This window comes from Oncorhynchus mykiss, chromosome 19, assembly GCF_013265735.2.
Source record: "Oncorhynchus mykiss isolate Arlee chromosome 19, USDA_OmykA_1.1, whole genome shotgun sequence".
In the NCBI taxonomy this organism is placed as follows: Eukaryota; Metazoa; Chordata; class Actinopteri; order Salmoniformes; family Salmonidae; genus Oncorhynchus; species Oncorhynchus mykiss.
In genome coordinates, this window is record NC_048583.1 from 57,496,251 (window position 1) to 57,516,942 (window position 20,692).

Consider the following 20,692-nt stretch of genomic DNA (forward strand, 5'->3'; position numbering starts at 1 on the left):
TTCAGTGTCTGTGCTAAAGGCCTGTTTAAATTCCCTCTGCGGTGTTCTAATATACTCAATGGCGTGAACAAGGAGTATAAATTGTACTATTTGCATACATTTTCTTGGTAAGAGGCCTGCGTCCAGGGTAAGATTTCAGTTGAAGTGGATGAACTATAGGTCATCTTTAAACTATATCCTAGTAAAACCATTGAAAGAAACATGTACACGTTTTTTTTTTTTGTGTATGTTTAATTTTCTTGGAAACGAGAATCAATACAAAAAGAATGGCTATGGTAAAATCATAAGATATATTACAGGGATATAGCTACAGCATTGAAATGTTGCAAAAAAAACATACAAAGAGAAATCTAAACGCCTTCACAAAAAACTCAACTGAAAGATTTTGAAAGGGGTTGATCTGGAACATTAGTGGTTCTAGCACAGTGGCTTGGGGGAAGAATTATGTGGTGACACAATACAACCTAGAAATGTGTACAGTCTTCTACTATAGAAGGCCACTGAGGTTTTTGTGAAGGCAATACCCGTGAAGTGGGAAATGTGTGACTTTGGTTCTAAAAAAAAAAGTACTTTGTTGGATAATTCTAGGGTGTTTGTTGGACAATTCAGGCTAAAGCATAATCCTATTGGTAGTACCATTTATATAGCAAACATAATGGTCTGAGAAATAATATGGTGACAAAACAAAAAACTAAAGCAATTCAACAATGGCAGCATTCCCATTACTTGAGATCTCTTGGAAGAAGCGATAAGCACATGACAAGCAGCAAGAATGGCAGTCTGAAAAAGTTGACAACATTCACGATATGTCTACTGAAATTGAAATATGTAGCTTGTGGAAATTTCTGAAAAGTGGGTCATGGTATCGCTGTGTGTCTCCTCAAAAGAGACAACTCATATGTCATTCATTTCTATTTACATAAAATATTTACAGCATAGTCATAATTAATCATAATCGCTCTGTTATAAAATATATACCACAGTAAAACTAAAAAAAGTCAGGATGGGGTTAAATGGTATTTACAAAGTCAGTGACTGGCATCACTATAAAGCGTTCGGTCTGAAGTCGGTTCAATGGTAGAGAGGATGTTCTGTCTTTGTCCTGTTGGCTCGGCCAATAGAGTCTCTCGCAGGGCAGTGCTTAATAAAGGGTTGAAATCGGCAGGCAGTTTGATTGGGCAGACCTTGCCATTTGGTGGCCCGAACATTAAAAAAAAAAATGTCTGCCCTCTCTTCATAACTCCATGAGAGTGACCTGGAACTGACTGCTCATGACTTCAGAGATCTCTATGAGGAACGCTGAGTGGTTGCTGTAGTGTTCAATGATGTTGTCATCCATATTGACGAAAATCCTGAAAGACAACAGACAAAGAACAGATGAATGTCTTGTACCACACCTTTTATATAACAGGCTACATGTTACGTAAATGACCTCTTTGCTGCTGTCTGGCTGAGACATTGTTTTAGTCATGAAACAAAAGAGTGAGAGGCCTCCAATTCCCTCAACACTGCAAACAATTAATCAGGCCAGACTCCTTTTCCCAGATGGCAACCTGGCTTTACGGTAAGTAGAGCTTTGTTGCTAATCAAGCGATCTGTCTGCTCACGCTACCCGGAGGGAAGGGACTGATTGAAGACTATAAGCAGAAGGAGAATGTTACAGAACCTGTTGGGTTCTCCATGTAATGTCAGCACACAGCAGGGCGGAGTGACAGAAGAACCACATGTCATTCAGGGTGACAGTCCCCCTCTAATCTTCTCCGTCAAGTCAGCTTCAACAAATGACTGCCTCGCAACATGTTAGCGTCACACCCGTTCATTGACATGGATTCTGGTGTGAAGACTACCGGCCTACTTTACTACTAGGGGTATGTCTCAAGCTGAGGGAAATGTTGTCACCTATACATCGAAGGACTTTACGTTTACTGTAAAATCAGAATAGTATATAAATCCCTTTGAAAGACTATGGCTCAAGCATTGAACACACAATGGACGCCATTATTTCATTTCATGGTTCACATGTTGACAATAGGGATACCAGCTCTTCCTCAAAGGTTAGTCCCATTCAATTGCATCCACCTCGCAACCACATGTTTGCACAATAAGGTGGCTCCCTCCGCCTTAATCAAAACCCTTGTCTATCAGAGTAGCTACCTCTTTTCACTCAACGAAATAGACCAAAACACTTCCTGGTGTAGCTACGGGGATGGGTAGATCAGATTAGAGAAACATAAATATTGTCAAGTAAAACAATCACCTGACTCATCCATCTTTCCGTCCTGTTTCTTTCTCTCTATTGGGAGATTATCACATTCCAGCAGACATAGAGCTAGCTAGCTCACCTAGCCAGTCTGTCAACTTGGGTTGGTTTCCTTACAGAGGACATTACAGTAAAGTAGAAGGATGTGTTGCAAAAGGAAATAGTGAAACGGTAGTGTACTGGGAAAGATGGGTTAGTCTGTGGACATCCTGAGGGTTTGGATTATCCATTTTTATCGGCAGTAAGAAACTGCTAGCCATTGGCTGCTAACAGCTGAGAACTGCTAGCCATTGGCTGCTAACAGCTGAGAACTGCTAGCCATTGGCTGCTAACAGCTGAGAACTGCTAGCCATTGGCTGCTAACAGCTGAGAACGACGAGCAATAAAACAGTTAACAACTTCGGGAGTACAGACCCTCTGAAATCGTCCCATTGCCCATCTGGTGGCTAAAGTAAGAACTGCCACAAATTCCCAATCAAATAGGATAATTATTATTCTATTATATATTTTTAAATATAGACATACTAAGTCAATAGAAATGTGAAGCAATGTGTAAATGATAACACATTTGTGCAGGAAATTAAGAAATGTATTAAAACGCTGGAAGTGAATGCTGGAATTAAACAATTAACTATGAAATGAGTGAAAGCTCTGTGTATTAAGGAAATAGGTCCCTGGTGCAAATCAAATCCTGTCTCTAACAAGTGCCTGTTGTGTTCAGTGATTTAAGCAAATCAAATCCTGTCTCTAACAAGTGCCTGTTGTGTTCAGTGATTTAAGCAAATAAGAACTTGGGCTATTAATGAATGTTTTATGGTAAGTAGTATATCCTGCTGTGCATCTACTTAATCAAATCCAATACATTTCCCTTCAATTTACTGTAACTTGCTAATGCTACTTGGGAATAGCATTGCTAATTATGTAGCACAGCTAATGCTAACACTTGTTCCTCCTTGATGTAAAAAAAAAAAAAAAAAAAGGCCTCAGAAAGTAATTTACCCTCTTTTGCATTTCTTGTATATTTTCCCAATGGAGTCCTCTTGCATGCCATACTTTTCAGAAATCTGAGAAAGGAACAAAGGAAAGATTAGTATCACCGTCAACTCTACACTATTCTCTCATGCTTGAACGATGAGATGCTTGGACGATGACGAAGTTGGGTAAGGAACAAGTATTAAGAGTGTACTACTTACCGCTTGTCTCAGGCCTTTCAGAGTTGGGGTGTTGAGCATGAGAGCATCGAACACCTCCTCGGACTCTGTTCTCACGTACAAGAGTACTGCAAAACAGGACAACAGAATACGTCAGCTTGTTTACCAGACCAGGAGAAAACAGGACAACAGAACAGTGCCGTGTATTCATTGAAGCCAAAGGAAGCCAGGATTCCCTCCCAGAATTGTAAAAAACTAAATGTTTACATTGAATAATGTATCTTTCTTCTCTCTGTGTTTCATAATTTTCCTTCAATTTGCTAGAGGCTGAATGTATCTCACCGGAGAAAGCATCCAAGTGAGCGAAACAGCGCCCCTCTGTGTCTGTATGTATAGCCCATCTATCTGAGTATGATATTCTTCCCGCCCATAGCATTGAATGCAAGGAACCCAGTGAACATTTGACCTCCCTATGAAATAATAGCTGATCAGCGTTGAGCTAAACTGAGTGAGCTCAACTGTGAATGGTCCTGGCACACCAAAAATGTTTTTCAAGAGAAGCCATTTTGGATTTGGCTTCATGCCAGTCCATCGTATCAAAAAACCAAATGTTACTGACTGAGAACTTGAATTGTTGCATCGGGTTGTGTTTTTGTCCTCCAATAGCTAGCTAGCTAGCTAAAATTGTCCCCTTTCCTAAATTAGCCATGGATGGAGATAGGGATTTGGACTTTTGGTTTGACTTAATTCTCCATACTGACCAATGAATATAACAGCGATTCTGATTTAACTATAAATTCATACAATTTGCCCCTGACCTGAGAGGATGGAAGTTCAACATGTAGCTAGATGTAGTAGGCTAATGTTAACTAGTGTGGTCATCATTGCCAATGAAAGGAAGTTAGGCTAGCGAGCAAGCATTTTAACCAGTTAGCCCAGGACAACAACATTTTTTTTTTAAACGTGTACTGTATGACAGTCATATACGCTTTCGTCAACATGAAAGAGAGGAAGATGGCACACGCACACACACAAATCAGAACCATGGACAGCCACATATTTATACTGAACAAAAATATAAACACAACATGTAAAGTGTTGGTCTCATGTTTCATGAGACCTAGCTTCATACTCGTCGCCAAACCCACTGGCTACAGGTCATCTACAAGTCTCTGCTAGGTAAAGCCCCGCCTTATCTCAGCTCACTGGTCACCATAGCAGCACCCACTCGTAGCACGCGCACCAGCAGGTATATCTCACTAGTCACCCCCAAAGACAATTCCTCCTTTGGTTGTCTTTCCTTCCAGTTCTCTGCTGCCCATGACTGGAACGAATTGCAGAAATCTCTGAAGCTGGAGACTCACATCTCCTTCACTAGCTTTAAACACCAGCTGTCAGAGCTGTTTACAGATCACTGCACCTGTACTTAGCCTATCTGTAAATATCTACCTACCTCAACCCTATACTGGTATTTATTTATTTTGCTCCTTTGCACCTCAGTATCTCTACCTGCACATTCATCTTCTGCCGATCTACCATTCCAGTGTTTAATTGCTATATTGTAATTACTTCGCCACCATGGCCTATTTATTTCCTTAACTTACCTCATTTGCACTCACTGTAATATACTTTTTGTTTTATTTTGTTCTACTGTATTTATTATTATTATTATTATACTGTACTTATTCCATGTGTAACTCTGTGTTGTTGTATGTGTCGAATTGCTACGCTTTATCTTGGCCAGATCGCAGTTGCAAATGAGAACTTGTTCTCAACTAGCCTACCTGGTTAAATAAAGGTGAAATAAATAAAAAATGAGCTGAAATAAAAGATCCCAGAAATGTTCAATTTGCACAAAAAGCTTCTTTCTCTCAAATTTTGTGCACAGATTTGTTTACATCCCTGTTAGTGAGCATTTCTCCTTTTGCCAAGATAATCCATCCATGGGACAACAGAATACGTCAGGCTGTTTACCAGACCGGGAACACAGAAGCGCCGTCTGTATATTTGCTTTGGGTTTGGGCCACTTTCATTTCAATTCAGGAAGTATTTTCAATTCAAGAATTTAACTTTTCTATTTACCTTTCTGTTGCTCCTCCAAGCTGGCCTGCTTGCTTGGTGGTGGGCTACCACTGCTCTGGTCCACTCTATCAGGGTAAAGTCTCTTCAGGGAGGTCCTTTCAACCTCTTCCAGGGTTGTGGGAGGTGCCTACACAGAGAACAATCATTAGGTACAGTTCCTCTATAGAATTTGATTGCTTAATTTCCCATCCCAGCCATTGTATGGCTGGAACAGTCATAAATAGGAATGTTATTATCACTGCTAAAGAGGTCTCCCATGACCCTGAAGGGATGCAGATGCAGAGAGATAAAAGGTTCCAGACCAGAAGTCTAAGTCTAAACTATCAGAGACGTAACTCTGTGTTGTTGTTTTTTTGTTGCACTGCTTTGCTTTATCTTAGCCAGGTCGCAGTTGTAAATGAGAACTTGTTCTCAACTGGCCGACCTGGTTAAATAAAGGTGAAATAAAATAATATCAAAGTTTCACAACCTGTCAGCGAGTCACATTTTGTATTGTATATGAGACAGAACATTTTCAGACTATTTTTTTTATCAAGATAACGTTAATTTGTTTGGGGATTTTTCGGTTCTCTCCCCTCTTAACAAACTGGGATTTTCTAAGACATATTTTCTTTGACAGGTGCAATGATTTATGGGACTCAGCTAAGTCTTGTAAATCATCCTACCCTCAGAGCTCAGAAAAACAAATGACCCCCTTCACATTTATCCTAAATTAGGGAACATCTCTCCCTAGCTTCCTCTCTTAAAGCAGTGAAAATGTCTGTACTGTCAAGTAAGTATGGGAGCATTAACACTTGGTAGAAGACTGAGCACACACACACACACACACACACACTCCCACTCCCCCTCCCCACTCCCTAAAGCCCAGACTGTGGGAACTAAATGCCTGTCAGAACAGGAGCCCTTACCACCTCCACTGGCTTGTGTCAACAACACTGAAAAGTGGGGGGCTCGGTGAGTGTGTCTGCCAGGTGTATGTGTGTCTGCCAGGTGTGTGTGAGTGTGTCTGTCAGATGTGAGTGTGTCTGCCAGGTATATGTGTGTCTGCCAGGTGTGTGTATGCCAGGTGTATGTGAGTCTGCCAGGTGTATGTGTGTCTGCCAGGTAATGTGTGTCTGCCAGGTGTATGTGTGTCTGCCAGGTGTGTGAGTGTCTGCCATGTGTATGTGTGTCTGCCAGGTGTGTGTGAGCGTGTCTGCCAGGTGTGTGTGAGTGTGTCTGTCAGGTGCGTGTGTGTGTGTCTGCCAGGTGAGTGTGTGTCTGCCAGGTGAGTGTGTGTCTGCCAGGTGAGTGTGTGTCTGCCAGGTGGTGTGTGTGTGTCTCTTTGTGTAGGTTCCTGCAGGTTATCCCGTGTGTCAGTCACACTAGACTTGAGTTTCGAGTCGAGGAATCTGAATAGCCCACCAATTAGATTGTCTGAGCTTGGCATCTGCCTCTCCTCACTTTCCCTGATACTCTCCCTTATCCCAACCCACTTTTCCCACAAACTTATTTTCCCACACCACCCCCCCCCCCCTTGTGTGTGCCAGAGCCCTGAGCTACAGTCCCGGGATAGCAGGGAACATGACTCAACTCACTGTTGTGGTGGTGAACTCCAATATCCCTCAATCCCAAAGAAAGATAAAGAAAGGTGGAGTAGATGAGGGAGGAGGGAGACCTACCAGGCCACAGCGCTGCATGTTGGAGAGGTGCATCTCTGGGATGAAGAGGACGGGGTTGGTGACGTGGTCCTCCAGGGTTTTGAAGAAGGTGCTGTCACTTCCCATGGAGCTGGACACTACTGACTTGATGGCTGAGGAGGGAGAGGAGAACACTGGGTTAGAGTGAGCATTATAGAATCGCCTGTTAAATGAAGACCTAAAGGGGTTGTTTTCCCCGGGTGCTTTTTAGTCTGCGAGTAAGGTTTACCTGAGTCTGGGAGACTGTCTCTAGGACATTGTAATGCTTGTGAGTCTGAATTATCCTCTTTAAAAGGTAGAACAGGTACTGAATAATAACACTTCATACAAGTGGGGATAAATCCAAAAATGCTAATTTGGTTAGAAACGCATGGGGTCTTAAATGACAATCACAGACTGAGAATGCAGGATGTATTTCCTGCTTGTCTGTTTTCACTGGATTTAGTCAGACTGGATTTCAACCATGCAATGGAGTGGAGATGGACTTGTGGAGGCCAAGCCTCATGATAAAAAAAGATACCCAACCTGTAATTAAATGACTTATTTGCATATTGTAACATGCTGACCACACCGCTTGTGTTTCTTGCACGAGTGTTGCAAAAATAAATGTACCCGTTATTCAATAATAGAATCCAAACTGCACACACGCCCGTGCGACAACGAACCTCTACGTAGCCAGGTCCTAAAATAGAACTTGGTTTTATTTTTGCCACTTGAGGCGCTGCAAGTCCCGCCTCTCTCATTTTCTCATTGGTTTTTAGGAGGTCCACACTCCAGTGCAGTTGGTTGTAGTAAAGCACCTTAAAGTTGGTTGCCAACCGCCACATAAAGTCCACAGAAGAAGACTGAAGGAGAAGAGTTTACTAGAAACAAATGTTTACCCTTTTACCTGTGGATTAATTATTGGAGTAGAGAACAGACGATTTTGTGTGGCTCAAAATGGGTCAATATTCTACAAAGATCCAGGAAACAAAAGGACTTTGAGCATTTCATGTAAAATATGTTTATATCCCAGGACAAATTAGCTAGCAACAGCTAGCAACAGCTAGCGAGCTAATTGTCCATGAATGTTATATGTGTTTCGACCTGGACCGAAATGAATGTTGTTGGTTCAGAGTTATTTTTGATATTTCATCCTGCGTGTCCTGATCGCATCTGGTGTGGATGAACAACATCAACATGTGCACAATGGCGCATGCACATGCTCGTCATAGACAGCATGTTTTCCTGGGGTTTACATGTGTCATTGGGTTAGTGTTTGTGTGCGGATGTCGCTTGTGATTCTTTTTCTAATAAGACAGTGTCTGAAGAAGTCTTACTTTTGGAGTCGATGACAGTTTTGCCCCTCCTCTTGCTCCTCTTCCTGTCCTCATCCCTCATCTTCCTCTCTGCACCCTGAGGAGAAAGACCCAGACACACATGGTCACAACTCTTCTCTGACAGTTTTATTCCTCATTTTATTAACCAGTCAGCCATGCAACAATGTGTTTATTAGAGAAGAAGCAGCGATAAAATAATACACCCGATTTTATGTCATGGTTGACCTAGCCTGACTAGCAATGTAGTCCGGTCACACCGCTCCACCTCATCACATTGAGATACAGAGGGACAACAGTGATGACGGAACACTCATTCACCAGCTGCTAAACCAGTTTGTTTGGCTTGTGTGTCAATGAGCGGCCCGACACATTATCACTCCACTGTGTCAAAACAGCTAGTGGCAACGGATGACACATCCCAAAAGGTGAATAGATTGAAAAGATTATACATGGCCATAGGGGCATTTGACGACAACTATCAGATTTCAAGCCAACAATGGGATCAATGACTAGGTCTGTCAGACATAGGTTCAACTCATGAACCAGACATCTCTGAGATTAAATCATCTGTTTTCGTCACCTGCACAGCTTTAGGTCATAAACTAGAGATACAGTAACTGTATAGGACTTAGTACCAAACCTTGGGGGATGCCACTAAATATATATTGTAAAGCATACAGTGCATTCGGAAAGCATTCAGACCCCTTGACTTTTTCCACATTTTGTTATGTAATAGCCTTATTCTAAAATTAATTATTTAGTTTTCCTCATCAATCTACACACAATGCCCCATGAAAACAAGTTTAGACATTTTTGCAAATGCATTAAAAAAACTGAAATATCACATTTACATAAGTATTCAGGCCATTTACTCAGTACTTTGTTGAAGCACCTTTGGCAGCGATCACAGCCATTTTCAGGTCTCTCCAGAGATGTTCGATTGGGTTTTTCAAGTCCGGCCTCTGGATGGGCCACTCAGAGACTTGTCCCGAAGCCACTCCTGCGTTGTCTTGGCTGTGTGCTTAGGGTTATTGTCCTGTTGGAAGGTGAACCTTCATCCCAGTCTGAGGTCCTGAGCAGTTTTTCATCAAGGATCTCTCTGTACTTTGCTCCATTCATCTTTCCCTTGATCCTGACTAGTCTCCCAGTCCCTGCCGCAGAAAAACATCCCCACAGCATGATGCTGCCACCACAATGTTTCACCATAGGGATGGTGCCAGGTTTCCTCTTGACGTGATGCTTGGCATTCAGGCCAAAGAGTTCAATCTTGGTTTCATCAAACCAGAGAATCCCCTAAAGGACTCTCATGGTCTGAGAGCCCTTTAGGTGCCTTTTGACAAACTCCAAGCGGGCTGTGCCTTTTACTGAGGAGTGGCTTCCGTCAGGCCACTCTACTATAAAGCCCTGATTGATGGAGTATTGCAGAGATGTGGTAGAAACATCTCAAGGATGATCAATGGAAACAGGATGCACCTGAGCTCAATTTCCAGTCTCATAAAAAAGGGTCTGAATATTTATGTAAATAAGGTATAAGGTAAACATTTCTAGAAACCTGTTTCCGTGTTGTCATTATGGGGGTATTGTGTGTAGATTGTTGAGGAGAAGAATGTATGTACGTAACAAAGTGGAAACAGGTAAAGGGGCCTGAATACTTTCCGAATGCACATTACACATCTATAAGGCCTTAGAAAAAAATGACATTTGAGATGGAGATCTTTACTGACCTTATCACAGAAGATTTTGACCTGGACAGCAGCTCTGTGGATGAGGCGGTTGGTGCCGGTGCTGAAATCATAGGTGTCGATCTGGAGGTTGAGAGGAAGCCCCTTCACCCCCTTCTGAGAGGAGAAGTCTGTACTCAGAGAGTTAATGCCAATGTACACCTGGAGAGAGGAGAGAAGAGAATAGGGGTAAACATGATATCAGACAAGGAAACGTACAGTATTAATACTGGTTTCAAAGAAACTAATAAAGATTTCACATCACGGGCACAACACCTCTCCCCTATGTTACCTACTTTTTGTGTGCGTGTACTGACATGTATGTGTAACCGATTGATACACACGCAAACTACATGTTAATGTATTTTGTCCGTTATGTGTCGGACCCCAGTAAGACCAGCTGTCTCTAATAGAGATCCTGATCAATTTTTTTAAAATGTGAGGACTTTCTATAACTGTTTAGGTGCCCTTTTTTATTTATTTTTTAAAGGTCCTTGAGTGGTATTGAGAACCTTGAAAAATCATTAAACCATTTACGCAATTCGCAATTGCTTCACTAATGTTCTATTCAATGTCATATAACGAGAAGTGACAAAGAGAGGTCTCGTGTGTGTGGGCGGCTGGCGGCCCTTTCACCAATGAGGTGTGACTGAGAGAAAATAAAAATATTGAGTGACAAGCATAGACACATCTCTGATCAGGAAGAAGTGTGGAGACAGAAAAAGCTTAACAAATCAAAAACTAGGAATCTATGGACACGTGTTGTGATGACACCGTTTTGGCTTGGCAACTCTCCAATCTAAAACGTACAGACGTTCAGTATAACAGAAAAGCTTTGAATGTTTCCACAACGGCTGTGTCTTGGTAAGGTTTCAGGATATAAGAGGCCCTGATTTTAACAGACTTGTTCTGGGTAAAATGAGATGAATTAGTATATCACTGGTTGTGACAACAGGTGCCTTCAGTGTTGAAATGAGCTTTACTCTCTCATTCCTTCCAACCTGTACTTTCCTTTCTCCCTCTCCCCCTCTCTCCCTCCCTCTCTCCGTTCTCCCTCTCTCCGTTCTCCCTCTCCCTCTCTCCACCTGCAGGGAGTTTCACTGCCTCACCCCTATGGGCGTGAGCAGATTGCAGTAAGCGCTCTCGACGTGTCGCTCTTGCCTTGTGGTGACAGGCGCCCCGGGGCGGCCGCATGCCAGGGATTCCTCCCCTCCCAACCCTCAGCGCTCCCTCATCGCCCCATTTCAGCTCAACGGATAGCGTGGCTAGATAAATAATAGGGCTGTTCCTAGCACTGTGACTTTATCTGTGTGTGTGTGTCAGTGTGTGTGTGTGTGTGTCAGTGTGTGTGCGTCAGCGTGTGTGTATCAGCGTGTGTGTATCAGCGTGTGTGCGTCAGCGTGTGTGGTGTGTGTGTGTGTGTGTGTGTCAGCGTGTGTGTGCGTCAGTGTGTGTGTATCAGCGTGTGTGTGTGTCAGCGTGTGTGTGTGTGTGTGTGTGCGTCAGTGTGTGTGTGCGTCAGTGTGTGTGTGCGTCAGTGTGTGTGTCCGTCAGTGTGTGTGTGCGTCAGAGTGTGTGTGTCAGAGTGTGTTTTTCCAGTTTCCTGGCTGCGCTTACCTTCCCTTCCTCGTTGGGGTTCCAAATGAAAGACAGAGCATTGAAGGCCACCTCTTCCACATGGCTGATGCCACTGAACACCTCTTTGTAGTCAGCTAGAAGACAGATAGAAAGATATTAATATAAGGAAAATAAAGTGGTTATCTGCTCTGACAAGATCCAGGCTTATGAAAGAAACCAGATTGTGGTTCTGTTCTGAGTGGATACAGGCTTACGAAAAGAAGCAACAACTACTAATAAAACCTTCCACTCATTGACATGTGTTGTTTTAAATGTAGAACTAAGGCAAATTCCTGTTGCTGTTCCCATGCATGTGTTTATGTGTACATGGTAAAGGTTGTATACCGATGTCAATGACCCGCTGCTTAACGGTCGGCTGCCTTGCGTGCCAGTGATTCCAGCACCTCAGCTGGATCTCTGCACTCTTATCATTCTCAAACACCGCCATGACCACCGTCTGGAGAAAGAGAGCGGAGAGAGAGAGAGAGAGGGGCCATCAGACAAGGTACATTTTGTGTAGGTTGTGTGCATCGCCAACTCCGAGAAAGGCAAACTACTGGGCACGTTTCATTCGCAAAGGCTTGTGTTTTCTCTTTTCACCAGAGAAAAGAGAGGGATGTCACGCAGACCTTTAACTCCTCCCCCTGTTCTCCCTCTCGGCCTGACTAACTGGCTGACTCGCAGACCTTTAGCTCCTCCCCCTGTTCTCCCTCTCGGCCTGACTAACTGGCTGACACGCAGACCTTTAGCTCCTCCCCCTGTTCTCCCTCTCGGCCTGACTAACTGGCTGACACGCATTGGGTTTGGCCCCGCCAGATGAAATATGTGTTGGCCCCGAACACTGAGCCTGGCGTAACTCCAAAACCAAAATCACTCATCACAAGAAGAGAGAACAACGTTCCCACCCTGCTCCGTCTACCATGACAGTCAACAATGGTGAGGAGAGGGGGGGGTTTGAAGGAACATACTTTTACTGGGGTTGTGTCAAATAGAACATCCTCTGGTGAGAGGAACTGTCCTCTTGGGTGATGTCATCAAAGCTCGACTCACCTTGACTTTGTTGGAGGACGGGCTGTCCACCCCCTGTAGGGAGATAGGGTAGAACTGGCCCTTGTTGAGGTAAACCATGGGCAGCTGGGACGACTTGTGCTGGGTGGCTTGAGGGGCTCCCAAAACAAACTGGAAATCATTCCTGGAGACAGAACGTTAACGGTCTGCATTATGTTTAGCCATTTGAATATTACTGCCATTGCTTTGCGAGTTATACACAGCTCGATGATATTCATTACCTTTAGCCTTATTAAATTAGCATTTTCGATACTTGGGTGTAGCTCAGCACAGGTGTTCTAATTTGATTTGATTCCCAGGGCACATAGCTACCTGTATCTCTCTGGAGGGGAGTTGGTGTAGGAGTCAGAGTACACTGGACTGGGCTGCTTGGTAAAGGGATCACTGTAGGGGAGAGCCTGCTTCAGAGGAACACAAGAAAAAAGTAATGAGGAGATGGAATGTGAAAAAGAAAGAAAGAGAGAGAGGAAAACTAGAAGGGGAGAAGTGTTAAATGTACAATTTAACAAGATGGCTGCTCTGGTTAGAACAGTAAGCTTACCTCAGTGGTGGCCTCGGGGAAGGCTGTCTCTGTGGGCCACTTCTGGGAGAGCAGAGAGTCAAACATGTTGTTGATGGCCTGCTTGTCGTAGGTGTCGGCGCTGGAGTTTTGATGGACAGAGGGAGGGCAGAGGGACGACAGCTTGCTGTTGAGGTCCAGCGCCTCCTGGGGGTGGCTGGAAGAAACGTTGGTGATGTTGGTAGGCGTCTCCAGGGAGACCAGCTCGGGGGAGGAGCCACTCAGTGTCCTGTGGGGGAGGGGAGTTTAGATACAATACCAACCCAATTAGCCACTCCTTTGATTGACACTCAATTAAATAATGGAGATGTTTGATAAACAAAACTCTCCTGAGAAACACTGATTGTCAATGGAACTGCCCTTCCTTCAAAAAAAAATCCAGCTCTTTTATACAGTAGCCTGTACAGCAGCACACATACACACAATTCCCGACATAAAATGTGTAAAAGTCAATAAGAATGAATAAAGCCAGTGTAGTTCTCAGAGTCCACTGAGCACACAGTGCTACTGAAAGTGAACTAAAGAAAGCTGGGTGGGAACTGTTTACCGCCTAATCCCAATATTTCTTCCCCTCTTTCTTTATTTGAGTTTTGTCGAAAGGGACTGACTGCCGTGTTTGACGGGACAACAGTGCGGCCACCGACGGCCATTTTTCAACCCAGACAAAAGAGAAGGTGAGAGAGAGGGAGAGCTGGGGCTGCTTCTCCTCCTTTGTGAGTCAGAGACGGTGTTGTTCAGGGGTGGCAAGAGGAGGAGTACCACAGCCCATAATCCCTTGGGGTTCTGTTTGACAGGGGGATTAGCCACAAGCTCACCCAACTCTGACCTTGCCAAAGCCTTGCCCTTTTTCTGCAGCTTGACTCCATGACATAGGAACTCGGGTTCCACTTAAAAATCCCTTTACCACCCGATCTTCCCCATACCCCTTTAGTGTCTGCCTCCAAGGTTTGATTGACAGGTGAAATTATCTTGGCCTTTAACCTGATCGCTCAATCAAGTCCATACTCTTGCTAGTGTAAACAATTGCTTAGATATCTTTTTTTAAATTTTTTTTAGAGGGGTGGATCAGCTAAATATTGCGGAAAGAATATTGGTTCCATCAATGTAATTGTAATTGTCTGCATCATTTCCAATCCCCCATATATTTTTGGGGTAAATATATACATCCATATACATACACACATGCATACCTATGTAGACATACATAATATTCAAAAGAATATACCTTTATTATTATTCCCCGCAAAGCCTTCCGCCGATCCCCCAATTGGAGTAAACTAATAAACACTTCTGCTTCTACCTTCAATTTCTACATCTTAATACACATTTTACAGACACAGTCTATTTTACCACAGTTATATTTTGTTTGTTTTTAGTCCTTCCTCTATTTCTGATGTCCATCCAGTTTGATTTCTATTTGTAACTGTGCTATTTCACAAAAGGTCTGGACATATATACATTTTACAGATGTATATACATGTTTTACATGTTTTATCTTGCTATTAGTCCCACCCTTCAGCTCCATTCAACCTCTCCCATCTATCTCTCAACATCATCCATTTTGGATTTATATTTGCCATGTATTTTCCAGATATCAATCTTACCTCTCTGGCTTGTACATACTGCTGCCTCGGCTGCACGCAACCATTTTCTGTTCTTTTGGTGTCTGTGTGAACATGAGAGACAACAGTGAGTTGTTTCTGTACAGCACATACAAAGGAGACAGGTTGAACTTAAACGGGTGGTATAACACACACACACACACACACACACACACACACACACACACACATTACCTTGCACTGGTCGTAGGTGAGTAGGTTGTCTGTGTAGGCCCAGGAGTCCATGATGAGGTTACTGTAACACTGGTAGTTGAAACTCTCGTTCTGAAGGACCAATCCCAGAGTCCTGCAGCACACAGACCAGGAGAAACATGAATAAAGTCACATGATTTAAAAAAAAAGGCTTCACATTCTGAATAATACATTAGCGTGAAGGAGGTAGCACTTGACTTTGTAAATTAAATGACATTTTTTTGGCATGTTTTGGCTATGGGAAGTGCCTATGCGTGTGTTAACTTTTGTAGTAGAAATGCAAGACTTAATGCTGTGAGTGTCTGCATGCTAATAACAACCTTAAGCGCTGCACATACTTGCCCCTGGGCTAGGAGGACGGTTTCGATTGCAAAACCACAGATCTTAATAAGATATTTGCTGCTCACTGCGTACAGTAGATGCCAGAGAAATTCAACATACTAGGGGCCAAGAGCTCACCCACACACAAGTATGCCTTGTATAATAACCTCAAAATAATTACGTTCACTAGAACTCAATCACATTATCAGTTACCTCAGAACGGTATTATGTTTTCTTTTTTTTAATGAAAATAAATAACATTTTTGTTAGAAGCCTTTTCCCTCCAGGGGGCCATAGGGTCGTAGTGACTTCTTAAGTACAAAGGTCAAGATCCGAGCTGTCAGCTGTCTGGAAGGCTCTGGGTAGCCAACAGTCCAGACACAAAACATGGGATTTAGGGGAAGGATCAGTAACTCCTTAGGATAAACAGAAAGAAAATTGGGATTTGTTTTTTTGGGGGGGGGATTTCCTGGCTACTGAGGATGGAGTAAGCTTCCTGTAAGTTGACCTGGAGTGGCCAGTGTGCAAACAGAGCAGGTTTACCTATGAGCTACCACATAATGTGCTGACAACAAAAGGAAGACTTCAGGCATTGACGTCCTACGGTGTTTGACCAGGAGTGAGAGAATCACAATAAGGGCGTATTAGCAGAAAATAATGTTGTATTATCACTGTCCTTCCATACCTCTTAAGATTCCTATACAATTGTTTACTAAAAAATACCTTCTCTCAAAACTACAGCCCACCACTGCAAAGACTGATAACAGACACCTGTTGTAAGATACACCTGTCTCTCCCCTCTACAGACACTCACCTGCCTCAGTGTACATTAACACCACAACATTCCATTAGCTACTCTTCCCCTTACAAAAAAAAAAGGTGCCGTTTTGAAACTGCAGTAAAAGTGCAGTAACTGCAGTCGACTGTGGTATTTTGGACACAGTAATTGCAGTATAACTGCATTGTACTGCAGTTATACTGCAAAATTATTGCAGTAAAAAAATATATGTTTTTTTTTGGGACGCATTATTTTCTGCAAACTACAGTTATACTGTACTCTGACTGCAATCATTTTGCCAGTTTAAACCACGAGTCCCTATAAATACACAACATAGCAGGGGGACATCGAAAGTGTGTGTGTGTGTGTGTGTGTATCAGGTTCTCCACTAAATATACTTTTAGTAAAAACACACACCTTTCACATGATGGTCTCATTGCACAACATAGAGAAACAGAGGTAGAGAAGAGGGGGCATGAGTGCCCTGAATTTCTCCACCCCTCTCTCTCAGGAAGTGAAGGTAACTCTTACTGTTCAACAGAAGATGATGAATGGACAAGTCAGCACTTGCATCATAATCTATTCTGTCCCTCAGCAGAAAATAAAAGGTAGACTGTTGCAGAACCAAAAGCAGTTACAGCCAAAAGAGCCTTACATCAATCCAACCAAAAGATGCACTTATGTCACGTTCATGCAGCAGTCGTAGAAAACAAAAGGTGATCCGGAGTTTCCCACTAGGAGAAACAATCAATAGGAAGCTCTACGCAAATAACTTACTTACATTTTAACCCGGAGGTTCCGAGTTTCCGATAGCACGTGAATGCGGCAATAAAATATTAGACTGTCTAATACAATTGGTTGCATTTTACCTTAGCAGGTATACACCACAAGACAAGTCCAAACTCATTTCCCTTAAGGAACACATTCTAGCCCCAGAACACCCCTCTTTAAACCCTTTAAAACATAGCATGTCCTCAGAGAACCATGTAAAGAAGTTGTCAACTTACTCAATCTCTTTGGTCATGACTCCTTTGCAAGACAGCAGAGTTTAGGTTCCTCTGGGTAAAGACTCCTCTAAGTGGGTGTGGGTGTTGTCTGTCTTAGCAGAGAGAGTGAGCCTGTTTTGATTCCTGTCCTCACCAGCTCCCCACATTTATTTCATGCTGACAGGTAGCTTCCCTCACTCGCGCCTGATTGGCCGAGGGCTCCGGAGACAGGTGCCTGATAGGACAGGTGTAGAGGGGTTAACTGTTTCAGTGCTGATGAAACACAGGTGTGAGTGGCAGGTACTTAGCAGGACAATCCTGGGAGATGTTTCACACATCTCATCAGGAGTTAAAGAAAAGAGATTGGTTTCTCCAGGCTGTCAAATGATTCTTATTGAAAGTGAGAAAACAAAGAGTTTTTTTCAGGAACTATGCTTTAAAATGGCAATAGAATTCAGTATCGTTATACAGTGTTGAGAAAAAATGTACTGGTGCCATGGTGCCCTTATTTGCCTGGATCAGTGTTTGGAATTGTTTTTGACTAAACTGTTTGATGGGAGTAGTTGAAAGTAGTAGATATTTGGATACTTTATATTTGGATATAATTTGAAAGGATTTGTTTCGTTGCATATTGAATGATCCACAAGAGCAACATAATTAAGATGATCATATCTGGTCCTTATAAAGAAACAAAGACCATACCATCATTTCAAGTTGATATACCGGTACGTCCATGTTCATTTATTTATTGAGCATGAGTTCTTTCTGCTGTTTAAAATGTTTTAACAATTATAGTAGGATTTTTTTATGGTTTGGATTTTACATTTCAATGTAGATAAAACTGAAATATGTAATCATTCAAATCTGTGAAAATTCACAATTCTCAAAGTGCAATACATCTTTAAATACTTCACATTTTAATATGGAACATCACATACATGGTTTATTTTATATATTGTATTTCTGTATGGGATCTGCCCATATAGCAGAAACCAAGCTATGGAGTTTTTAAGACATACATTACTTCCTCCTTTCACAATAAGTTATGAATTGAGTCACCCACAGGATGCCGTGTTCTTTTAAGGATCTTCTCCAATTGTTACAAGGATAAGGATCTTCCAGGCAAACCTCTTCCACCCACCTTCCTTCCCTTTTACAGAACCAAGAAGAAGGATATTGCCATCTGGGCCCAGATTCACAAAACACGTCTTATGCAAAAACTTAAGAAGCTAAAAACTAAGTTTATAGGATAGTTCATAAATGCAATTCCTCAACAATATCTTAAGATTTTATGATTTTCTTACAAACGTTTCAAATATTGTCTTATTATTAATCTTAAAATGTGTGTTGCTAGGAAATCAACTTAGCTAGCTATCTAGCTGGCAATGGCAATCATCTTTCAGATTAAGTTTGTGTGAATTAAACATGTTAGATTGCTTTCAAGAGTTTATTCTCTCACTGCCCAGAGTTTAGGACAAGGGTTTAGCTATCTTGGAATTAAGAACAAATCCAATAACTTTATTTTCAAAATTCAAATTTCTTCTTCACTTTTTTGCTTAAGGAGAAACATAAGAAATATCGCAATAACATTTCCAACAACCTTTTAAGCAACTTTGCTTAACTTTCTTCACAAGTCTATAGTTGTATGTATCTGGGCCCTAGCCAGTATCTAGTGTAGGAGTGCTGATGTAGGATCAGTTTTGCCTTTTAGATCACAGTGAATATGATTATACTGTACGTATAGGGAACTGATCCTAGATCAGCGCTGAGCTTGCCTAGCATGTGCTACATGTTTTAACATTTTTTAACCAGGTGTATCCTGTACAATAAAAATTAAGTTATTGTATTATATATCCTTGAATGTGCAGGTTTGTCCAAACTTTTGACTGGTACATATATAATATATATATATATATATATATATATATATATATATATATATATATATATATATATATATATTACAGTACCAGTCAAACATTTGGACAAACCTGCACATTCAAGGATTTTTCTTCATTTTTGACTATTTTCTACATTGTAGAATAATAGTGAAGACATTAAAACTATGAAACAACAATTATGGAATCATGTAGTAACCAAAAAAGTGTTAAACAAATCAGAATATATTTTATATTTGAGATTCTTCAAAGTAGAAACCCTTTGCCTTGATGACAGCTTTGCACACATTCTCTCAACCAGCTCCACCTGGAATGCTTTTCCAACAGTCTTGAAGGAGTTACTGCATATGCTGAACACTTGTTGGCTGATTTTCCTTCACTCTGCAGTCCAACTCATCCCAAACCATCTCAATTGGGTTGAGGTCAGGTGATCGTGGAGGCCAGGTCATCTGATGAATCACTCTCCTTCTTGGTAAAATAGCCCTTACACAGCCTGGAGGTGTGTTGGGTCATTGTCCTTTTGAAAAACAAATGATAGTCCCACTAAGTGCAAACCAGATGGGATGGCGTAACACTGCAGAATGCTATGGCAGCCATGCTGGTTAAGTGTGCCTTGAATTCTAAATGAATCACAAACAGTGTCACCGGTAAAGCACCCCCACACCATCCCATCTCCTCCTCCATGCTTCACAGTGGGAACCACATATCTAGAGATCATCCATTCACCTCAAATCAAATCAAAATCAAATAATTTTCATTTGTCACATACACGTGTTTAGCAGGTGTTATTGCGGGTGTAGCAAAATGCTTGTGCTTCTAGCTCCGACAGTGCAGTAGTATCTAACAAGTAATATCTAACAGTTTCACAACATATACCCAAAATACATGTAAGTCTAAGTAAGGAATGGATTAAGGATATCGATACATATATGTCAGAGAGGCATTGGACTAAGATACAGTGGCATAGTATAGAATACAGTATATACAAATGAGATGGGTGTTTCAATATTTACATACATTTAAAGTGACTAAGATACCATAGAATAGTTTAGAGTACAGTTTATACATATGAGATGAGTAATGCGAAATACGGAGACATTATTAAAGTGGCTCGTGTTTCATTTCCTTAAAGTGGCCTGTGACTCCTAATCTATGTCTATAGGCAGCAGCCTCTCATGTGCTGGAGATGGCTGTTTATCAATCAGTGGTGTAGTATAGAATACAAAACTGTGTATACATGTGAGATGGGTGATGCAATATGTAAACACAATTTAAAAGTGACTAAGATACCGTGGAATTGTGTAGAGCGCAGTTTATACATGTGAGATGAGTAATGCGAGATGCGGAAACATTACCCTTAAGGATCCGCCCCCCTTTTTTTTCTATTTTCGCCTAAAATGACCCAAATCTAACTGCCTGTAGATCAGGCCCTGAAGCAA

General features: G+C 42.0%; 2 protein-coding genes across 3 annotated transcripts in view; one reads left to right on the plus strand and one right to left on the minus strand.

Annotated features, from left to right (window-relative positions):
* Positions 1 to 6,503, plus strand: part of LOC110498392 (connector enhancer of kinase suppressor of ras 2) — a 101,997-nt gene extending 95,494 nt beyond the window's left edge. The window contains exon 21 of the transcript XR_005037804.1: positions 6,484 to 6,503. The gene's annotated coding sequence lies outside the window, so the exon portion shown is untranslated. The remainder of the gene's footprint in view (positions 1 to 6,483) is intronic.
* Positions 224 to 17,533, minus strand: LOC110498393 (grainyhead-like protein 3 homolog). Of its 2 annotated transcripts, none has more exons than XM_036955156.1 (15): positions 17,377 to 17,533; positions 15,253 to 15,364; positions 15,061 to 15,122; positions 13,439 to 13,685; positions 13,210 to 13,295; positions 12,880 to 13,021; positions 12,175 to 12,286; positions 11,830 to 11,924; positions 10,216 to 10,374; positions 8,492 to 8,567; positions 7,155 to 7,285; positions 5,494 to 5,620; positions 3,454 to 3,539; positions 3,260 to 3,324; positions 224 to 1,352 (listed from the first exon to the last, which is right to left on the minus strand). In XM_036955156.1, the coding sequence occupies exons 1-15, from the start codon at positions 17,391 to 17,393 to the stop codon at positions 1,235 to 1,237; spliced, it is 1,635 nt and encodes a 544-aa protein (XP_036811051.1). In that variant the 5' UTR covers positions 17,394 to 17,533; the 3' UTR covers positions 224 to 1,234. The 2 variants fall into 2 exon arrangements, with proteins under 2 accessions (XP_036811051.1, XP_036811050.1); XM_036955155.1 differs by having other exon boundaries at positions 13,210 to 13,298.
* Between the last annotated feature and the right edge of the window lie 3,159 nt (positions 17,534 to 20,692).

What these genes read in the sequence shown, in the direction of transcription:
- LOC110498393 (XM_036955155.1), bottom strand. An exon ending in TCCCCGAGGCCACCACTGAG is followed by an intron (nt 13,299 to 13,438) that starts GTAAGCTTACTG and finishes GTTCCTCTGAAG; the next exon opens with CAGGCTCTCCCCTACAGTGA. An exon ending in GCAGCGGGTCATTGACATCG is followed by an intron (nt 11,925 to 12,174) that starts GTATACAACCTT and finishes TCTGTCTTCTAG; the next exon opens with CTGACTACAAAGAGGTGTTC.